Below are 21,692 nucleotides of genomic sequence, written 5' to 3'. Positions count from 1 at the left end.
TTGAAAGGAAAGACAGAGCTCACCTTCCCCAAGATACTGGTGATGGTTGTGCTGCACAGGTTCTCTGCAGTCTTCCCTTGCTAGAGCTCAGCTTGGATGCTCTGACCGGAGGTTGCCAAGGTTTAAAACTAAGAGTTTGAGGTGAGTGGATGTGGCAGGAGACATTCTTAAGTTTTGATTATACTTGGGTTTGTTAGATACTAAATTTGGGGGAATAAGGAAACTCAAGAACATAAATGTATGCTTGGTCTCAGAAATGTTAGAAATTTATGTCTCCTTGCTTCCTCTTCCACCCTTATTTTCTGTGCCTTGAGTGGATGCTGCTAAGCTGCAGAGAGACATCTGAGGTCCCTATTATCATAAAGCCCTTTGGGCTAGGATTTCCTTACTATCCTTTCTCCATCCCTGGCAGGCTGGTGAAATAAAGAGCCTGTTGTTTGATCTCAGAGACCAATAGAGTGCCTTGCCTGGTGAGGGCAGACTGGTGGACAAAGAAGACTGTGGCCCATGAAGACAAGTAAGTTGCTCCTTGGAATCATATTACATGAAAGCCTTTAGAAATAGTTCTTCCTTTTCACTTGGCAAATACAATCCTTGATATCAGTTACCTCTTTTTTCTTTTAGGTGACAAAATATTTCCCTCCTCAAATTCTCCCTTTCCTCTTTTATTCTATTACTCTAAACTCTGCATGTATTCTTCTAGAAGTTTTGAAATACCAGATATTAGAACCAATACCCTCATTTTGTTATTTTTCAAGATGAATGAGTCAAATTGCGTGCTAGTATATGCAATAAAGAATTCATTTATTTGTTCTCCCTCCCCCACGTTTCACAAAATAACTCAGATCCTGATTTTTTTTTTTTAACTGGCAAAAGAAATGTTATTTCCCAGACTTGAGAGACCTTCAGAGATCTGATACCAGCTTCCGTGCAGATCCAGTTCATATGGGCTTCTGTTTATAGTGAGCTGCTTGCCATAAGGTTGGCTCAGTGTGTGGTTATATCAATAAGTACAGTTTGAATTTCCCCCTACTATATGAAAGTTTAATTGAAACAATTAATTAATTGCTATAAACAATTAGAAGGTAATAGTAAATTCTCCTGGAGAAACCGTGATGTAGGGGATCATGTTATTGACTGTGGTCAATTGTATCTCTTTCAGTAGTAATTCAGTGATATATGTTAGAAACATGTGGTATTTTTGAATGAACAGGTCAATCAATCTTTTGGACTCAGTAATGAATTTTTCATTATATTCAGAGAGTTGTTCTGAAAAATCTTGTAGTTTATATCTGAACTGCTGATGGTAATCAGAAATGATTTCCTTCATTGCAGTGGCCCAGCTTTTAATTTTTTCCTGAGCCCTGGTAGAAAGCTCTGCAATCTTCTCTTTCCCTTTTCCATCTGCATCGGTAAGGATGCTAAGGTATTCCTGGATATCTTTCTGCCACTGCTCAACATGATTTGAGATTTCGGAAGACAACATAGCAGTGCTGACAATGTAAGTGGAGTGCAAGTCCTTAAGGACACCCACTAGGTTCTCGAGGAAGCAGATGATCTTTTCTTCAAGTTCATAAAACCTCGTTGTCCAGCTGAACACACTTCCATCAACAGATTCTTTGTAAAGATCCTTTATGTACTGACGGTACTGCTGTAACTGTTCAGAAGCTTCCTGAAGCCTATATTCAAGTTCATTAAACTTGCCAAGGTAAAGGGACAGGAGTTCAGAAACATATGTGATAGACTCATTGAAAATTATGTTGATCTTGTCTTGAATAAAATCAATGAGATAAGCAAATTCTGTACCCTTTAAGTATGGAATAACTTCTTCTATGTCTTTGAAAGTGTCTTGTAACTGGTTTTGAAGATCACTTAGCATCTCTGTAGTCTTGAGAGACTGAAGTTTATTAAATATATCCTGTAGCTTATCTGATAAATATTCCAATAGACTCCCAAACTCTGAGATTAAATTTTTTAGTTTAACATTCTTTGACTCAAAAGGAATTTTAATTTCTAGGTCCTTGATTAATTCAGATTTCTCCATCAGGTCTTGGAAATAAGAAAACAGTATTTCTGACCCACTGTGGATTTTTGAATATATCTTGGACAGCACCTGCCCTACTTTCTTCATGACCACAGTGCAGACTTCATCTATAGTATATGTCCCAGCTTTTCCTGGGAGCTGGAATTTGGTGGACTTCAGGAAATCAACCAACAAGTCAATCTGATGACTGACTAAGACTTTGTATTTCTGAGTAACTACTATTAATCTGTCAAACATGTCATTCTGGAGTCCCTGGAGATCAGCTTGGTCTCCCTGAGCCAATGACAGTTTCTGGTACAAATCCTGGGCCTTGTCCTTCCACTGCTGGTAGGTTCTAGTGGTGTCTCTGGCTATCCTCTGGAGCTCTATTTCTGCCTCATCAATCTGCCTCATGGCACCTTGATAGGCCCACTCAGCGCTATTCTGCAGACTTCTTCTCAGTTTTAAAGAAGCATCTCCCAGATCGAGTCCTGTGTGCTCCTGGTGGTACTTGTTAGCATAGTTATAAAGAGCCCTCGTGGCCTTGGGCACATTGTCTTTGAGAGAGCTTAGTAGTTCAGATGCTGCTTCTTCTTCCCAGCTGACCTTGATCTGACGGTTCTCACCAGATTCCTGGTACCTCCATTCAGTTTTGAATATGTCAAGTTTTTTATCTAGAGAGGACTAAAATTAAGAAAAAAAAAAAAGAAGATGAAAATAACATGTTTTCCATTATCCTGATACATAATATACTACACTAAAACTTCATTAGCAGTTAAAAGTAAAGATCAGAGGATCTTTCATACTCTGAAGGGGATTTATCTTTCATATGTCAGTTCATGTGTTTGTGTTATGGTTAAACAAATTCACTGTTGTTAATTCCTCTTTATCATGTAACCCAGGAAAGATAAAATTATGCATGGCATTTACACAGTAACGCTTAACATTAAGGCCTTCTTAAGGACTGAAGATTAGAAGAGGGGGAGAGCGTTGGGGAGGGGGAGGAGGAGGAGGAGAAAGTGGAAAAAGACACAGGAGAAGACTACTTCAGAGAAAGGAGAAGTAGCAAAAAGGAAAAAGTCCAGAGCCCATCTAGCAGAGTTCTAGGATACTAGTATGAGGAGCCATTCATTCTCCAAACCTATGACAAACTCTTGCACTAGAACTTTATGGCTTCTTCGTTTCTACTAATGGCAACTTTGATTTGGCCCCAGTAGAACGTGTAAAGTACATGAGAGAAATTTGGCATATCTCAGCTAACGCTTCTATTGTGGGAAAAATTTCTGAAGCCTCAGATACTCTGGAAACCACTATGGAAAAACTGTACTCAGGAGAGTTTGCTCATGATTTAGATGATGAGGCATAACCCTCGTCACTCTAAATTTGCCACAAAGTAATAAAATAATAGTGGAAATAGGATGTCATATGTGCCCATCATAACTAAAATCAACAAAATCATGGTAGTACATTCTGGAGAGTAGTTTCTCAGAGAAAAAGTTCAGCCTGCTCATTGCTTGTTTTCCCATACTTTGGAAAAGCCTTGAGAGAATACTTGTAATGAATTGAATTGATCTTCCCAAATTCTCTACCCATTCTCAGGGTATGTAACCCATTAGATGGGACTCACCCGAGGGCGATAGTACAAGTTCCATTTTAAGGTACTGTTATTTTCTTCCAAGTCCAAGGCTACAGTGCCTATGGCTGGGGAGGTCACAGAGGAGGAGAGGCTGTTCTTGCTTAGCTGGTGGTGCAGATGGACATCAGTGAATGCTGGACTGGTGATGTCAAGGCGAATCTCTTTTTTCCAGTCCCTGAAAGTAGAAAAGCAGATGAGCCATCATGAAAGGGGCACGGATTTGGGAAGAAAAAAATATCACAGTGATTTGAAAAGAGGTGAGATTTCCATAAAAGTTCCATACTGAAGTCCTTGATATTTGCTATCTTCTTTATATTCTGCACTGATGTCACGATGTGCAAATGTTCCTTTCGTCCTACAGATGAACGTGCCATCTTCAAATTTGTGTGTTCCCACAACTGTAGAGGAGAAAAGCTATATTTCATTAGATTAAGAATTTCAAGACATAAGCATTTTCATTGTGAAAACCAGGAGAATTCCATCTCGACTACATGCTTTACATGTTTGAAACATGCAGTCCATATTTAACAACGATAAACAGAAGGAGACATTTTTAGTCCTAAGGTCATCACAGAAAAAAAAATACACTTTCTTGGAATCTATTTCTCTTGAATATCATAGGTTTTCTATTGAATGGTTTTTACATGTGGGATATATACCCTTCTCCTTCTCTCTTTTTAAAATTTTGCTGTGGAAGTAATTTTGCTTCCAGTCTTACAAAAATATCTAATTATTCATTCACAACTCTCATTGCAAATATAGAGCATATAGGAGAGGATCTTACCATTTAGATCATATTCCAGGAATTGAATGGTTGAACTGCATGTAGCATTCAGGAATGTTTCAACATATTCTCCTTTGTTTTTCAAACCAGCACTCCAATTACCACTATACATGGGAGAGGCCACTCCAAAATGTGCAGTCAGTCCTCCAAAGAAGGGAATGAAAATTCCAGCAGGTACAGAGAACATAAGGGTAGGTATCTCAATAGTCTGCTCAGGTATGGTAATGGCTGGCAACTCAACGTCTGCAATTTTTCTGGCCACCTCATTTAGATACCCAACAGCACTGTGAGCTGAAAAACTTTTTGGAAAGGTGAATTGGGACACAGTTAACTGAGATGCAGGCATAGTTATCTCAAAAAAGGGAACTGAAGAGTCTTCTGGTTCAGAATACTTTGTTAACACATCAACTTGGGGGAATTTTACTTTGGGTAGTGTTGGTATATAGAGGGAAAATGGCAAAGTGCTTAGCTTCTTATAGATTTTTATTTCACTGAAATCAAACGTGTAGGATGGAACCTGAAGATCTGTAAATGGGACTTGGAATGTAGGTATGACAAAACTTGAATTTAGATCACTTATTTTCAGTCTGGGGATAATATATTTATCAGCTAATTCTTGCAAAGGGAAAGAGAAATGATAGCCATTGGGGTTTTTGGTATACACAAGGGCAGCTGAAGCATGAAGATCCTGTTTCGTATCAATGCTGGTGGTGACATCCAACTTTAGGAGGTCCCATAAGCTCTTATCATAAACTGGAAGGACAATATCTTTGAGGAACCATGGGGACACTTTTAAGGAACTTGCAATATCAAGGCGTGCCTCTTCTTGGCCATTGGAAATTTGTATGTTGTTCTGGAAGAACTGAGAATGAACCTGGACCTCACTTTTCCAGCTGATCTTCTGGTTCTCAGTGTTAGCATGCAGGGACACCTCCTGGCCAAGGTAATTGATTTCAAGGAGGGAATGGGGCTGACTTTCATGGACCTGAATGAAGGCTGATATTTTCCATGGGGAGAGTACCAGGGTGGCTTTGCTTGTATGCTCTCCAGATGATAAAATGAAGCCTCCTAGCTGTAAATAGTTTTTTGTGTTGTGTTCCCAGATGGCATAGATGCGTTGCAGAGTGGCTTCTCCAGCAAAATTTTCTTTTACTTCAAGGTTCCAGATACCATCAACTTTGGAAGCCCCTTGCAGCTTCACTGAAGACCGAGTACTCTTGGAATTCAAGTAAGTACTGGCTTCGCTGTCAATAGTACCTGAATATTCTAATGAAAGTACTGAGCCCTTGATATCTCCTTTGGTAGATGATTCAATGTAAAAGTAAGAGGTGAGGCTCTCTAAGTTGAGTTGGTGGTTGATTGTTCCTGTAGCAGTAGAATTGAGATCATACATTAATTCAATGGATGAAGAGACAGTAGGCTTTGACTTGGTATTTCCATTAAGTTCTTGCTTGAATTTCATTCTCAAAATAGGAATTTGGACTTCTGCAGATGTTGTCACTGATGCCTCCATGTTTTTCTTGGTCAAACTAAAAGTACTGTCATGATTTCCTTCCATAAATTTATTACTCAGAGACAAAGCTGTGGCTAGCTTCAAGCCTCTTTTCCTCGTCAAACTTGAGGTGCCCTCTAATTTGTACTGCAGAGCATCAGTGACAGAAGAAGAGGAAGTTAGGAAATAAGCAACAATATCTGACTGGTTATACAGTCCAACATTGGTATTCAGCGTGATGAGGACTGACTTAAAGGAAAAGTCATAGGTAATATTGCCCATGGCTGGAATGAAAATATCATTTGGGGTACTCAGTACCTGGAAATCTTTTGCATAAAAAGGAATTGGGATGATGTGCTCGTCTTTGTTTTTCTTATACTGAGCCTTTACACTTAAATCAAATGATTGCTTTGTTGTCTTCAAGAAATCCTTCAAGCCCATTTTTTCCCAAAGGGAGAAATCTTTCACCTGGGGAGTTGTGAGTGTTGTGTAAGGTAGAGTCATTTCAGGAATCGTCAAAGGAATGTTGAGGAAATCCAGGTTGGCTTCTCCATTTATTCCTATGTGGGCCTCAATGCTGTTCTCATTGTTTCCAGCAGAGAAATTCTGATGGTACTTATACTGATTGAACCTGGCACTTGCTTGCCAACTTGCTTGTTGGGTGCTGGGACTCAAAAACAATGCGTAATTATTCAAGAAGTCTACCTTCCCTATCAATTTTAATGGAAAACTAACTTTCAAATTCCCTTCATTGTTCGTGGATGCAGTAATCTCAAATGGCTGTGCTGCAAAGAAAAGAGAATTTTTCAAATTTCCAATAACTTTTCCATTTAAATGAGCATCATGGTTGCCAGTTATCTCTGCCTTCCTTTCTCCAAGCAGTGCTGTGCCTTTAGCAGCCAGAACACTGCGCCCCACATGCTGGGATTCAACCTGTGACTGGATTTCAAATTTAGCAAAGTCAAAGAAGCCAGATTCAAAAACCAAGTTTTGGCTTAATCTTAGGTGTTTGCTATTGATCTTATTAGATAATCCAAAGGAAGCACTGGGTCCTTCCATAGTAAAGCCAGCTTGTGATTCATGGGACCCTTCATCTGAGAATGTGTGGCATGCCCATTTCCATGACCCTAGGCCAGAAGAATTCCATGCTACATGTCCAGCTCCCAACAGGGTCTTGATTTCATTACGCAGCTCAGCCTGGCTAGAAAAGTCCAGCTTGGGGACGTTCAATTTGTGAAAGTATTTTGTGTTGCTGTCCAAAGTAAGCTGATTGTTTATCCCGACAAGCACACCATGACTAAGCTCCAGCGTATTTTTTTCTGTGTGTAAGCCTGCCACCGTGTTTGATTTTCCCTCAATCCTATTCCCAAAAAACAGCACTTCACTCTCATGCTCTGTTTTCAGGTACTTGCTGGAGAACCTCATGGATTGCTTCATAATCAGTGGATTAAACTCAGGGTCTGAAAGCTGTGCGTTGGCTTGAAAATCGAAATTGAGAACTTCTAATTTGGACTCTCCTTTGGCAGTGACAGAAGCTGCGATCTCTGCCCTGTTCCCTGAAATCGTTACATTCTGAACATCAGCATTTGCATCTAATGTGAAAAGGGGAGACTGGATTTTCAAAAGGCCATGAAGCTTGCCAAAAGTAGGGACTTCAACTGTGGGTGAGATGCTGGGAAGCTGGAATTCTGGTATGTGAAGGTCAGGAACTTGATAATCTTTAAAATCGAGATTTGGGATTATGAGTTCTGGAATTGTGATTTCTGGCAGATGGAAGTCTGGCAGAGTGATACTAGCAAGAATAGTGTCCACCCCTATCAGGTCCCTCAGGTCCACTTCTGGAACTGGCCACTGCAGCTCCCCATGCAGCATTTGGTCAATCGTTCTGATGATCTTTGCTTTTATTTCTACCAAGTCAATTGTAAAGGAAGGCACATGAAAGGTATTAAGGACAGTAAATTCTGGCGTGGCAAACTTGGATGGCACCTCTATATCTTTCAACCTTTTGAAGTTGATCTGAATTGATGGAACCTTCAGATCTGTCAGGGGGACTATGAAGTCCGGAGTCTGAAACGTAGCTTCCTGAAGAGCACGGAGACTGACTTCAAAGGCAGGCATGGTTCCAAAAGTGGTCTGGATTTCAGGAATAGTGAATCCTCGTTCTACCAAGGCTTTCAGGTTCTCAGCCCAGTCTTGGATAGAGTACTGTTCTGCAAAGTCAGTGAGGTTCTTAGCGGCGAGACTCCACCAGTCAGAAATAAAAGTGACAAGCGTGCTGTAAGCCTGGCTGATCAGGGACAGGTACCGTTGAACTTCCTGCTGAATGTCCATTTGATACAACCGGTCTCGTGTATCTTCTAGGGTTTCTCGGAATTTTTCTTTCATGTAGATTAAAGATGTTGAACTTAAAGCTTCCTGCAACTGATCAAAGAATATGTTTATTTGGGTGCCCTTGAGGTGTTCCAGATGGACTGAAACCTTGGCCTTGATGTCTTCTACAAACAGTGTCAGTGCTTTAGCTTTCTGTGGAAGTTCCAGGGCCTGGATTTCACCATTGAGTCTCTGGGTCACCTCATGGATTTTGTTATTGGTTTCATTTACAAACTGGTGGTAATCAAATGACCTTAATCTCTTTACCAACAAGTCAAGGGATCTGTTTACTTGTTCAATGATTTTTTTAAAAGACAATGCTTTAAGATGTTTGATAGCATTATCAATAAATGTAACCAATTTCTCAAAGTGATCTTTTATCTTAACTTGTTGTAGGACACTGCTTAGCTTCTGAACAGTCTCTGTCAACTTATATTGGTGGGCCAACTGTACCGATTTATCCATTAAAACCTGGATGTGTTTGTCTACTTCATACATCTTAATTAACTCATGGGACATGGTTCCAAGTGCACTGATTTTCTCAGCTACTTCAAAATCTTTCATAAGATTTATAATATAGTATTTCACATGCTCAATAATTTCCTGTATTCTTTGAAATGGAATTATAGTTCTCAACCAATGTAAAAGAACTCTGACATCAGTAGCCTGGACCTGCTGTTTTAACTGTTCAGCAAGGTGCTGGAGGTCTAGATTCTCAATCTGTGTCTTGATCTGTTTTAATTTCTCTTGTATCTGGATTTTGATTTTGTACTTTGCATCCACATTTTGAATCCAAAATGCAGTACTACTTCCAATTCTGCTAAAGTCAGTCTTTTCAATAAACAAACACACATCATGGATTGTTTTTACTAAATTTACATGGATATGATAATGTTCATCAAGAATTTTCAGATTTTCAATGATTTGATCAATAATCTTAGCAATAGTGGTTTTAAAATCATCTAAATCATAATTATCATTAATATACTGATCAAATTGTATCACATATGTTTTTAGTTGAGACAGTTTGTCATTAAGGCTGATTTTGGTATTGTCTAATGTGATTTGTAGATCATTTTCTGTAATTTTGTAATTCTCCACAAGAGCAGTTAGTTTCTCCTTGGCACTCGAAATTTGTCTCTCCCAATTGAGTGCATTCAAATAACCATTGACTTGTTGTGGGAGCTCGTCCAAGGTTGTTCTGTATTTCCTCACAAACTGATCAACATCAATGAGTTTCAGTTCTCTCTGTATGGTTTCCAGTGCGGTTATAATCACCATTCGTTTCTCCTCGAAATATTCTGGCAGTGTTTCAAAGAATGGGAGGTTGATAGTGTGGACATCTTGATTCTTATCATATTTTACGGAAGCAACAACACGGAATTCTTGGGGCTGGTCAACAGCATCCCTCAACCCTAAAGCGTCAATTATGTTGGTGTGCTCACTGAACAAAAATGGCACTTTAATGGGGTAGTCTAGCAGGGTGAGGTCAGCCAGGGCTTGTCCTTGAAGCTCCACACCAACTTTGTCTTTATTATTGTAAGCATCGAAGTCCTGGCTGTATCCATTTTCATTCAGCCGGGTCTTGAGCTTCCAGGTGCCGGTCTGCTCAGCCGGAGTAAGCAGGGCGCTGACTTTGTGATCAAGAGCAGTCGTGATGCTGCTCTTCAACGGGAGATGGTGGCTTGTGGATCCTTTGTAATCATGAGAGAAAGTCAGGGACAGAGGTTCTGCTTTCAGCAGGAATTTGCTATACAGCTGCCCACTGTGCTCTCCCCAGAGACTCAGTTTCCCATTGCCATTTGTGTGTGCATCAATGGTCATTGTAAATGGGGCCACGGCAGAGTGAACAGCGTTGCTGAAGTGGAGTGAATCTGAGTTGTAGTTTGTACTGATGTCGATGGTGGAAGCCAGCCCAGCCATGTTTGTGTTGACCCGATGGCTGAACTCCATACCCTGCACTTTAGCTATGGTGTCTGTTTTATAACTTGCTGATAAGTCACCGTAAGTAATGGTGTAGATGTGTTTTATTTCGTTGTTTTGGTAGAGTCCTTTTATGTTCCCACCCACGTTCAGCTTCAGGGGTTCTAGCCGTAACTTCCCACTGTTGGTCAGATCCAGGGCATTGAATTTCAGGTCATTGTTTAAAGTAGTTACGAGAGAATAGGGCTGTAGCTGTACATTAACATTTTGCTTATAAAACTTGTCAGAGCTGTAAATGTTGTCAAGTTTTGAAGAGAAGTCCAGCGATAACCCTGCAATATTCAGGCTGTTTGTGTAGTCAAGCTTCATCTCCGCGTAAGATCCCATCATGTCATTTGAAAGCTTCAGGCCCTCCCGGCTAATTTTGAAATTGAAGACATTTTTGCTGTCGACGCCCAAGATCATGGCCTGATAAGCACTTCCCAGCGACACCTCTGTGAGGGCAGCTTTTCCATCCAGACTGAATTTCGCATTGTGTTCCCTGAAGCGGCCGTTCGCTGTTAATTTCATAGATGCCCCGGAGAGGCCAAGCGCGGCGTTCAGCTCATTCTGCAGCACCAGCGGGCTATACTTCAAGTTGGTAGTTGCACTGGTGGACAGTCCATCCTGGGCAATCCTTAGCGTTGCTTTGTGAGCACCACTGTTAATTTTGTCCGTGCCCAAAATATCAGCATTTAATTCAAGGCCATGGGAATTTAGTGATCCGGAAAGCAGGGTGAAGAACCTCAATGACTTGTAATCGGCCTGATACTCAGAACGTAGCAATGCATTTTGCCTGGAGAAGGTCATGTCCACTTTGTTAGAAGTGGCAAAGTCCTCGTGCTTCCCATTGGTGTCTGATTTCAGGGTCAGCTCATAGTTCTCGTATCTTAGGAAAGCAGTATTTTTAATGACGCCATCTTGCAGATCCGAGGTGGAGGTTAACGAGACAACACCATCCTCATAACTTCCTGTCATCTGGTTGGTACCCTGGAGGTAGGAGGAGTTAAACCTCAGGTTGGACTCTCCACTTAACTGGCCAGTGTTAGAATCCCTCTGGTAAGTCAAGCCATATGTGCCTTTAGCATAGAACGAAGAGATTCTCAACTGCCCATCAATCTTGGCTTCCCTGACATACAAATGATGTTTCTTTTTTGAGTCCAAATGTACTGAAGCAGACATCTGAGGTCCCCAGGCACTAGAAGCTTCAAATGTTAGCAAACTTTTTGAGGCTGGATTATTTCTAATTTTTTCCACGTGACTGAATTTCATCGTTGAATCCAATAATCTGTGGCGTAGATACCCATCACATGATAATGTGAATGAATTCCTGCGGTCGTAGGTTGTTTCTCCAGACCCTGACATAAAAATTTAAGTTAGTTAAATCAAATAATAAATTTCCATAGCAATTTCTATGTTGAAAGTCTTTCAGTAATAAAGTACCCCCCCTTCAAAAAAAAATAAAGTCCCCTTAATCTGAGTTAGTCATGCAAGTCTCCTCCATCCATAACACAAGCATAAAATCTGACAGCCAAAGGCTTCCCTGACCACCACAGATCTTGTTGGGTTCCCTTATCAAGTGCTTCTCTGTGCCTTGTACTTTTCCACTATATTTTTCATAGTATCTCCTATGCTAAATTTTCATTATCAGTTTAGCTGCCTTCTTACTCTGTTGATGCCCCAGTAGAATGCTTGGTACATATTATACGTTTAATTAATATTTCTATTAGTTGAGTGAATGAATGAATGAATGAATGAATAGGATTCTAAATAGAAGGGAAATATCTGTAAGAAAGCCCAAGTCTTTTCCTTCCCAGAGGAGACTATCCTGTCAGAGCGTGCAATGAATTCACCCTGTGTATCCTCTACCCGACCATGGCTCACCTTGCACACTGTAGGACAGCAAATCAATCACAGAGTCAGCCTTCATGTGGTACCGAGCCTGAAGGCTCAAGTGGTTGGTGCTGGTGTTGCCACCAGTGTAGGAGGCAGACCAGTTGTACAAATTGCTGTAGATATTTGTAGAGAGGTCTAGAACACCCAGAAGAGGCACTCGCAGTTGATACAACTTGGGAATGGTAAAAGTGGGCACTTGGAATTCCCGAGATGGCAGGTGGAATCCTACGGACTTGAAGTTGAGGTCTGGTGTCTGAATAGTCTCTAACATCTTTAGATCTTTCGAGGATTTTCCACCAAAAGGCAAAGGAATCTCAATTATCATACTGTTCTTGTTCAATGTGTATTTGACACGGCCATCACTAAAATGAAAGAAAGACAACATCCCCACAGTCAGACATCAACAACTCAGAGTTCCCTGCTCTCTGACAGAGGCAGTGGCACATGTGCCCCATACCCCAACCCACACTGCCTTTTCCTCATGCTGCTCCCTGTGTCCAGAACCCTGCTTTTTACCTCCAACCATCAAAGACTCAAATCAATTCAAAAACCTTCCAAGAGCCAGTCCCTTAAATCTATCTCAAAGAACATGTTGCAATTCTGCTTACATAATTAACCTGTTCAGTTGTCAAGGCTTACATGTTCTTCCCGGGAGGAAGGATGATACTTTATCTGGTTTCTAGCTCCTCACTGCACTTAGTGTAGCATCTTACACACACGTGACATTTGATACTTCCTATTTGCCAAACTGAAATGAGACAACTGGGTGTGTGAAAAGAGTGTGGTGTAGGGGCAGTAATCTTGGGCTATAGTTTTAGCTTCCATGGAGTGGTGATGCTATGTGTCTATGCCTCTCTGAATCTCAGTGATGTTATCTGTATAGAGAGGATAATAGTACCCATCTCACAGAGCTGGCCTCACATACCTAAAAGCCCTTTGAAATTTTTTCAATACTATGCACATACAGTGGACTATTATAATAGTTCATTTATAACAGAGGAAAACTAGATGGCTTTCAAATTCAGTCTGCGGTGCATAAAACCTCTTTGTGGGAATGTACCAGAATCCCCCAATCACTTTCTTAGGTTCTTTCTGACTGGATTGGTGTTCACATTCAGATCCCATGACCCATAAAGCAAAAATGCCATCATGCTTATGTGAGAGTTATTAATCTCCTTAAGATGCTTCAATTATTTCTCTTAAAAAGGTAAATTTAAAAAGAGTCTAAGTTATGCTAAGTAAAACCTTCCATTTACTTTCCATGGTTCAAGAAATTTTTCATTTTTCTTTTTTTTTTTTACCTTTTCAAGAAGAGGTTTTCTGGGATGTGGAACTCAGGCAATCCCATTTTCTGGAGGTACAATTCTTTTAGTCCACTGAGTTGATCTTGCCAGTTCTGGACATAAGGAAGATGATTAGATGCCTTCTGAATCCATATGTTTGTTGCCTACAAAATAAAAGAAGCTTTTAGAGCAAAGGGTATGGAGGGACCTCAAAGTATAATTAACATTAGGTGATAATCTATATTTGACAGATCAATCATTAAGCAGAATAATGCATTGAAAGTTATAAAGAAATCACAGAAAATTATGAATTTGGGGTGTTCATCATCGATCTTTTCCTGGATTTTATAAAAAGAATATATAACATAGGCAAACTCCTAGCCAAGGTCTTGAAGCTTCCTTTGAAGGTTAGTAATATTCATTAGGTATTTATCACATATGGCCTGTGTAACTGGGTAACTAACCATGCATTCATATTTGTTTGCTCCCCAGGAATTCCCTGGGGTAGGAAGCATATCCATCTTTGGATACTCTTCTTCACCTAACTCAGAGTTAAGTATGTAATTAGTTCTTTTAACCATGTATTTATCAGCTGACTGATTTGTACTTACAACTATTAATTTGGAACCCATGTGCCGGAAAGTCATGTCTGTTTGAGGAACTCTGTGATCCAAGAGACTATTGGCATACATATGCAAGCTTTTAGGATAATCAGAGACATCCACAGGGAAATTAGAAGCTGCTTTTTTGGTATCCACGTTGGTGCCTGTGTTCCATTCAAATTCAATCTTCTCTTCGTCTGAAAGTGCACATGTGAGACATCATTTGTAGTACCAGGTCAGTCCTAACCCATGCTTCTCAGAAATACCCTCCCGTCCACGGTGCTCTCGGAAGTACTCACGGAAAGAGGAGGTACATACCATAACGCCAGACCAGCTTCTTGGAAATTGTTGAGCCGTAAGCTGTGGCGGACGAGTCCATGAGGAGGAGTAGTTTTGTGGGAGACCACTGGGTAAGGATTTCACTTCTGACTTCGGCTTGCAGACGGGGCACGGAAATAACACCTTTGATTTTGCCTTCTTCCTTTTTGTTGTAGCTATTGAAAAGAAAATGATTTGATATCAATGACTATCCATTCCAAGGGGATACATAGGATTAAACAAAAGTGTCATTTGTGGCCACAAAAATGAGATACATGAACGGCTCCGAAAATGAGCTCATTAACGTCTGAAGCTGACTTTGGCACAAATGCGGGACTTTTCCAAGGAGGTGTGGGAGAAAGGAATGATTTTCAGAAATTGTCTGAATCCCACTGTACGATTTACTAGCTCTCTGGCTTTGGCCAAATTATTTAGCCCCTCTGAGCTCCCATTTTCTTATCTATAAAACATGGAGACTCATATGTAGGTTGCAGTTTATTATAAGAACTGAGATGATTCCTTCAGAGAACCCAGCACAATGCCTGATGAGTAGTAAATGCCCAGTGAATAGTAGGAAGGTCCAACTAGACATGTGCAGACGGTTGGAGTATTGAGGGCTCTCTATCTGCCCCTCGGACCACAGACTGGGGATGCCCCTGGTTTGGTCATCACTTTTTAAAAAAAGGTTTAAAAAGACTTATTTATTTATTTGAGAGAGAGAGAGCGAGAGAGCGAGCATAAGCAGGGGGAGCAGCAGACAGAGGTAGAGGGAGAAGCCGGCTCCCTGCTGATCAGGGTGCCCGACGTGGGGCTTGATCCCAGGACCCTGGGACCATGACCTGAGTTGAAGGCAGATGCTTAACCAACTGAGCCACCCATGTGCCCCTGGTTTGGTCAGTCTTACAGCTAAAAAGGAAGAGCTACAAGGGCCTGCTGTTCAGGTCAGATCATCCAAGCCTTCCATACCTCATGCGGCCAGTGAGAGTAACCTCAGTAATTTTCTTGTTCTGAAGGTCCAAAGTGAGCTTGTAAGATTTTTTTTCCACAGTAGATTCATCACTAACTCTGAGGACTGTACCAAGGTCAACGTCAAAATCGGGAATTTGGATCTCACTGGACAACGTCATCCTTTGCCGGTTATATTTGAACGTCATAGTAGCCTCGGTCAGCTTTGCACCTAGCAAGGGTATATGAGAGAATCAAGACATGTGTATTCAGAAGCTATGTTTAGGAAGGAAGGAGAGGAAAAGGCAGAGAAATTCTAAGTAATCATTCAATGTGCTCAAATGAGGACACAGTTTAGGAGTTTACCTTCAATTCCTAACTATACATTTGTTCAGTCTGCAAATATTTATTGATTGCCTGTCGTATGCTTGGCCCTGCTCTTGGTATTGGGGAGCATAGAGCTCACCTTGTCCTCATAGAGCTCACATTCTAGTGGGGGGTGCACAGGCAATAATCATCTTACTTATGTCAGATGATACTAGATTTCATGAAGAAAAGTAAAAATTAGGAAGACAATAAAGAGAGGGATAGAGAGGTGCTATTTCCTGTGTGGTGGTGAGAGTTCTCTCTGATGCAGCAAGGTGTGGGCAGAGACCCGAATGAAGAATAAGTCTGAGCCATACCATGTTCAGGAGGGAGAGCATTCCAGGCACTGGGACCTGGAATGAAAAGATCTGACATGGGGCACACCTGGCAAAGTCAGGGAACAACAAAGCCTCGAGGTCCTTCTATGTCAGACAGAGAGGACATCTCTATGTGACTCTACCTGTGACACCCTTTTTGGTTCCTAGCCATGCCAGTCCTGGCTTCCCCTCTCCCCAAATTCTCCTTCCTTTGTCACAAGATTCCTAGGTTTTCAATTCACAGGATTGCCCATTTTATACCTTTGGAAAGTTGTTACGTGACCATTTTTTTCCCCAGCATGTACCTCATTTCTTGTGGGTTTTGTTTTTCTCATTTAATTTTGCGACATACTATCCCTACATTAAAAAACCTTCCAAGGTGAGCATCTAAGTTTGCCATGTCCCCTAAAAGCTACTTCTCCACCAGTCATTTTGTATCTAGGTACACAGCAACTCCACTCTTAGTTCCTTGGGCCAAAAAACTTCATCATGATTCCATCTTCTCTCTTACTTTCAACACCCACCTTGTCAGCAAATCCCAAGAAACCCCAACTTCAAAATATGTCCAGAATCCAACTATTAGAACTCTTCTGCTTCTGCTCTAATCCTAAGTGCCCATATCTCTGGCCTGGATCACCGCAACAGCCCACTGCAATGTCCCTGTCCCCCGTAACGTCTTTCCCCACTATGAACATAGATCAAATCATGGAAACTCTCCAGTGACTTCCTATTTCACTCACAGTAAAAGCCAATATCCTTGCCACGACCTACAAACACGTCCTTCCTGTACTGCCCCCTATCTCTGTGACCTCACTTTCTAACATTTTCCTCCCTGATCTCTCCTCTTCAGTCATACCAGCTTCCCTCCTTCTCCTCAAACTTGGCAGCCATACACCTGCCTCAGGGCCTTTGCACCTATGAGCCCCTCAGACTGTAACACTTTCTACATGGCTCATACCCTTATCTCCTTCAAGTCCCTTTTTAACATTCTTTTACCAGTGACCCTTTCCCTTATCATGTCAAATGGCACTGTCTTCCCCCACCCCCTCCTCTTCCCTGTCACTCTAGACATTCCCTAGATCCCTTTAACTATTTTTCTCCCCAGCACCAGTCTGGCATTCTGAAGAGTTACGTGTTTGGCTGTCGGCTGTAAATGGTATGCGGACAGAGACTTGATCACCACTTTCATTGCTCTAGCCTCTGCTCTTACAAGGGCCTGACCACAGTAAATATTTGTTAAATTCAGTAAATTAATCAGTGCTCCTTGTGAGTCCTGGATCTGAGACCGAGGCAGAGCTGGAGGAGCCCTTTCCAGATACTTGCCTTCTGTCTGAGTTACAAAGGTCAGTGTGTCCACCGGGGCGCCAGCCTCTCTCTGAAGTTCGTAGGTTACGCTGGCCAAATACTGCTCAACTTCTCCCGTGGGCTTCAGTTCCAGTTCAAATCTAAAGACATCCCAGGGCATGTGCACAATGTTAGAGCTTTCGGTGATGATGTTAACCGCCCCCAAATAACTCCTCCTCCATGGCAATCCACGTATGGCCCTTATTTTAATGTCATCTCTTGTCCCTCACTCAGGAGGACCTTTCTGATCACTTTCCATCCCTCCAAGAACCCAAGGCAGGGGGAGATTCCAGGGGGTTTGGACACACAGAGCAGGAGCTGACTTGTTGTGTCAGCAAAGCTGACAAGAAGCAGTGGGAGCAGAGAGAGTTGAAGACAAGGAGCCCTCAAGCACGGCTGGCACTTCAAACGCTTCAGTGGGCTCCCAGGGGAAATCCAGCTAATGGGTGTGGAGGCTCAGAAACCTGGACACTGAATTAGGAGCAAAGTGGAATCTGTGTTCTGATTCCACTCCCTAATGCATAAGGGAGAAAAGGGAGACACCATCTATAAAGAGATGATTTCAAAGGAGTACACTGGTACAATTGTACATGTACAAGGGCTTTAGCTCCCTGGAGGGAGTGAGCCAGAATCATCTTGGTTGTTTATTTTCTGAGCTAGGACCTCTTTTAGGCTCATGATTTACCTTCCAGCTGCCTCTACCCCCACCCGCCCCACCTCATCTATGAAGAAACTCAGTCCTACTCAAAGTTTAGGGAGGAATAGGAGTGCCTTTCAGGTGTGCTGGACAGAGGACCGCTATTTTAAGTAATTAAAGGATGATGTGCCAAGGCTGGTGGCACAGGCCTCTTACAACACACAGATTTCCCTTCACCCCACCAAGTGGCCATAATGTGGAAGGGGAGCAGATGCAGGGTGGGACACTGAGCGACTCTGACCTGGTGTCCCTGGTCAGCGGATGGTAGGAGGCCAGTTCTAGGGAGGTGACGGTGGAGTAAGTGCCTGAGGTACAATAGTCCAGGCCAGGAAAGAGAGGCTTGCAAGCTGACCAGGACTGCCTGTTCTCGTTGAGAGGTGGAACCACTTCTGTCTTGTCAGTGGAAACGAAATACAATGTGTTACTGGGGAAGAAAGAAGAAACCTGTGTTACCTTCACGTTACCAGTGGACGTGAACACCACTGATGGCCGTACGTAGGTCGCAGTGCCAACATGTGCCCCCTTAACGTGCTCTCCGTCTCCCCTCTGTCGGCACCCACCTCAGGTTATCTCATTCACTCAGAAACAACGAACAGCACAAACATCAACAAGGCAACAAACACAGGGACTCTTGGGTTTCAGGCATTGCCCTGAGGTGTTCGCTTTTGTTAGCTGGGATCCCCACAATGGCAGGCATTAGGAGGCTCTTTATTTTACAGAGGAAACAGAGACTCAGATGTTGAATAAGGATCCCTGGGCCCTGAACTCAGGTGTGCCCCTTCCTTCCATTAGTGAAGGGAAGCCCAAGGGTAACTCTTACTGTATTGGCTTATTTCTACTTCTTTCCCACACGGAACAAGTCTAAGTTACCTCTCCCTTTGCAAGTCTCCCCCACCGCACACCTCCCCCACTGCACACCTCCCCCACCGCACACCTCCCCCACCGCACACCTCCTTCACCCCGCCCCCCCATTGCACACCTCTCCCCGCGCACATCTCTCCCATCACGCACACCTCTCCATTGCACACCTTCCCCATGACACGTGTGCACATGTGAACGCATGCACACGCACCCTTTTCTTTCCCTGCTTCCCCCTCGTCTCCCTCACAGTCAAGAAACAGGTCAGCCTCATGGTCTTCACTCTTTCAACACGCCTCTCACGAACTGTGATTTGACACCACACCATCACGTTTCTGGGCCTGCCTCTGTCAGCATCTCCAATCACCTTCTTGCTCCTAACTCCAGAGGACCTTCTTAGGCTTTATCTTCCTTGATTTCCCAGGAGCATTAGGGAGACCTGCTCACTTATGGCCAGATTAAGACTTTAGAGTCCCTGACCTCTGAACAGATGATAGATAGAATTCTCCTCTCAAGAATGGACTTAAAAAGATTAGTAAGTCCAACAAAGTTCAACAATGTGCTGATTTCATCCAAGGATGCTTTTTTTTTTTTTTTTTTGGAAATATCGTGTTCTTCTTTCAGTATTATTTCCTCATTTTAAGGGTACCCAAAAAGCTAGCCTTGCTGGTGGGCTGGAACTCTGTCAGCGTTAGCTGCCTATGGGGTAATCCTGGCGGTCTCTCCTGGGTCTCTCTTGGGCTGCTGAGACCCTTTACAACTTCGGCCCTTCTTCCACCTCCCTGAACACTACTCCTCACGCTTTCCTGCTTCTCCTCTGCTGCTTCACACATTCACATTTTCTACACGTCTGTCCTAGTCCATCGCGTCTCACCCTACACCAGTTGCTGTTTGACCTCAACAACCTCCTTCTGCAGGTGATGCCCAAATTGGTATTTGTAGCTCCAGCCTGTTTACCGAGCTCAGACCCATTGGTCCCACTCCCAGCTGGATATTAGAACCGGTGGTCTCACAGGACTTCAAATGAGGCACATCCCAAACTGAGTTTGTTAACTTCCTCCAAACCTCTCCCTGTCTCAGCGAGAGGCACCCCCACTGCTCTTCCTCTTCTTCCTCATCTTGCAACTGGTCAATCATCAAGTGCTCATGTTTCCACCACGGAAGAGTTTCTGGAGTAGGTTTGCTCCTTCCGACACCATCCCTGGCCCTAGTCTGGTTCAGGTCACGAGCATCTCTCAACCACATTTGGATGTGACAGACTCCAACCAGTCTCCCCATCCCCACCCATGTTTCTTATCCATCCATGCCCCACTTTGAAGTCAGAGCGTGTCCTCTAAAACACCAGCCTTTCTTTATCTATGCTCCCACCTTTAAAGTCCTCTGCCTTCAGAAGAGTCCACCATCCTTCAGGTGCCTCAGAAGGTGGACCCTGGCCAGCCTCTGCCACTTCCCTCCATGACCCCTGTGAGCTTTACCACACTGAGTTTTGACTTTCTTGCAGCTCCTGAACTGTTCTTTTTCCTTCAAGCCATTCTCTTGGCCTGGGAACACTCATTTCTTTCTGCTTGGTCTGCAGAACTCTGACAGCCTTCAGGTAGCAGTTCAAGCATGGCCTTCTTCAGAAAGCTTTCCCCGAGTGCCACAGACTAGGTCTTACAGAACTTCATGTCCTCCAGTGTTTCCTCTCAGCGTGCATTTGATACTTCTATGTCCTTCCCATGAACTAAGTGCCAGAGGTCAGGTATATCTCATTCCATGTGTAAGCACTAGAAGGTCAGGTGTATTTCATTCCACATGCTTCATGCATTAGGCACTTAAATACTATTTTTACTCTTCTGGAATCAACAAATTAATGAGTCCAAGATATAGAAACTAAGATAAATCAGTGTTTAAGGATATCATTGAAATGGAGCTCTCCATATATGCTGCTTTCCATAATCATGAGATTAGGACTCTCATGCTTTATCCACTGAGCTAGCTACCACAGATTAGTATGTTCCCTGGTATTTTTCCTGTGAAAAAAAGGTTCATTTCCCAAGGATGATTTCTCTAGAGTTTATGTTTCTTCATTCTCAAAACAAACACAAAACAACAAAAAAACATAATCTATTAAGTGATGAATCAGTAAGTCCTAAATGTCAATTTGGTGAAACCTGGACAGTCGAGGAAATTGGTATTATTTGGTGAGTCTAACCTACATTAAAACTAGGTAAGTCACTACCTTCTCTCCCCCAACACCCCCAAGATCACGGGGCCCTGAATTATCTCAGGCAGTCAAGTCCTACCGACCCAGTTTCCACTCTCCCTCTCACACTGGCTAGTCCCCTCTGGCGGATGGATTACCTGCCACTGAGCAGCTTGACTGGCCTCGTTGGAGAAGGAACGATGAACTTCAGCTGCCCAGCTTTCAAGGCAACTTGCATCTCCAGGCCTGTCTCATGGAAGAAGTTGGTGTTCATTTGGATCCCGGTCCTTGAAAAGTCTGGGATGACGATGCCCATGTTTGTCACAAACTCCACAGACACAGAGGGCTTTGTCACCAGCCCCATCTGCAACTGTAAATCAGAAAATGACCTGTTCAGCTTCATTAAATACCCATGTCCCTGTGCAGTCAGATCAACCACCCTTCCCCATCCCTGGGCACACATGTCTGGACCACTCACGCCTCAGGAAACATTACTGTGATTTCTTTGGAGGAAGAAAAGCCATGTTGTCAGTTCCCCAGAGCCACACTACACTGATACCAGCACCAGGAAATGCCTGAGATGCTTAAAGTTAACGGAATAGGATGAAAAGAGG

At 42.7% G+C, this 21,692-nt stretch overlaps 1 protein-coding gene across 1 annotated transcript in view; it reads right to left on the bottom strand.

Moving 5' to 3' along the window:
- Window positions 1-787: 787 nt before the first annotated feature.
- APOB (apolipoprotein B) overlaps window positions 788-21,692 on the bottom strand; it is a 37,517-nt gene continuing 16,612 nt past the window's right edge. Inside the window, exons 18-29 of the mRNA XM_059132540.1 lie at window positions 21,237-21,448; window positions 18,277-18,459; window positions 17,318-17,439; window positions 15,333-15,543; window positions 14,367-14,542; window positions 14,058-14,245; window positions 13,465-13,610; window positions 12,152-12,525; window positions 4,444-11,625; window positions 3,943-4,057; window positions 3,651-3,834; window positions 788-2,707 (exon numbers count right to left, since the gene is read on the bottom strand). Of these exons, the coding sequence (XP_058988523.1) occupies window positions 1,079-2,707; window positions 3,651-3,834; window positions 3,943-4,057; window positions 4,444-11,625; window positions 12,152-12,525; window positions 13,465-13,610; window positions 14,058-14,245; window positions 14,367-14,542; window positions 15,333-15,543; window positions 17,318-17,439; window positions 18,277-18,459; window positions 21,237-21,448 (10,722 nt within the window). The 3' untranslated portion in view covers window positions 788-1,078. The remainder of the gene's footprint in view (window positions 2,708-3,650; window positions 3,835-3,942; window positions 4,058-4,443; window positions 11,626-12,151; window positions 12,526-13,464; window positions 13,611-14,057; window positions 14,246-14,366; window positions 14,543-15,332; window positions 15,544-17,317; window positions 17,440-18,276; window positions 18,460-21,236; window positions 21,449-21,692) is intronic.

This window comes from Mustela lutreola, chromosome 9 (assembly GCF_030435805.1).
Source record: "Mustela lutreola isolate mMusLut2 chromosome 9, mMusLut2.pri, whole genome shotgun sequence".
In the NCBI taxonomy this organism is placed as follows: domain Eukaryota; kingdom Metazoa; phylum Chordata; class Mammalia; order Carnivora; family Mustelidae; genus Mustela; species Mustela lutreola.
Note: the sequence above shows the minus strand (reverse complement) of the source record. Positions and strands in the feature narration are given on the sequence as shown.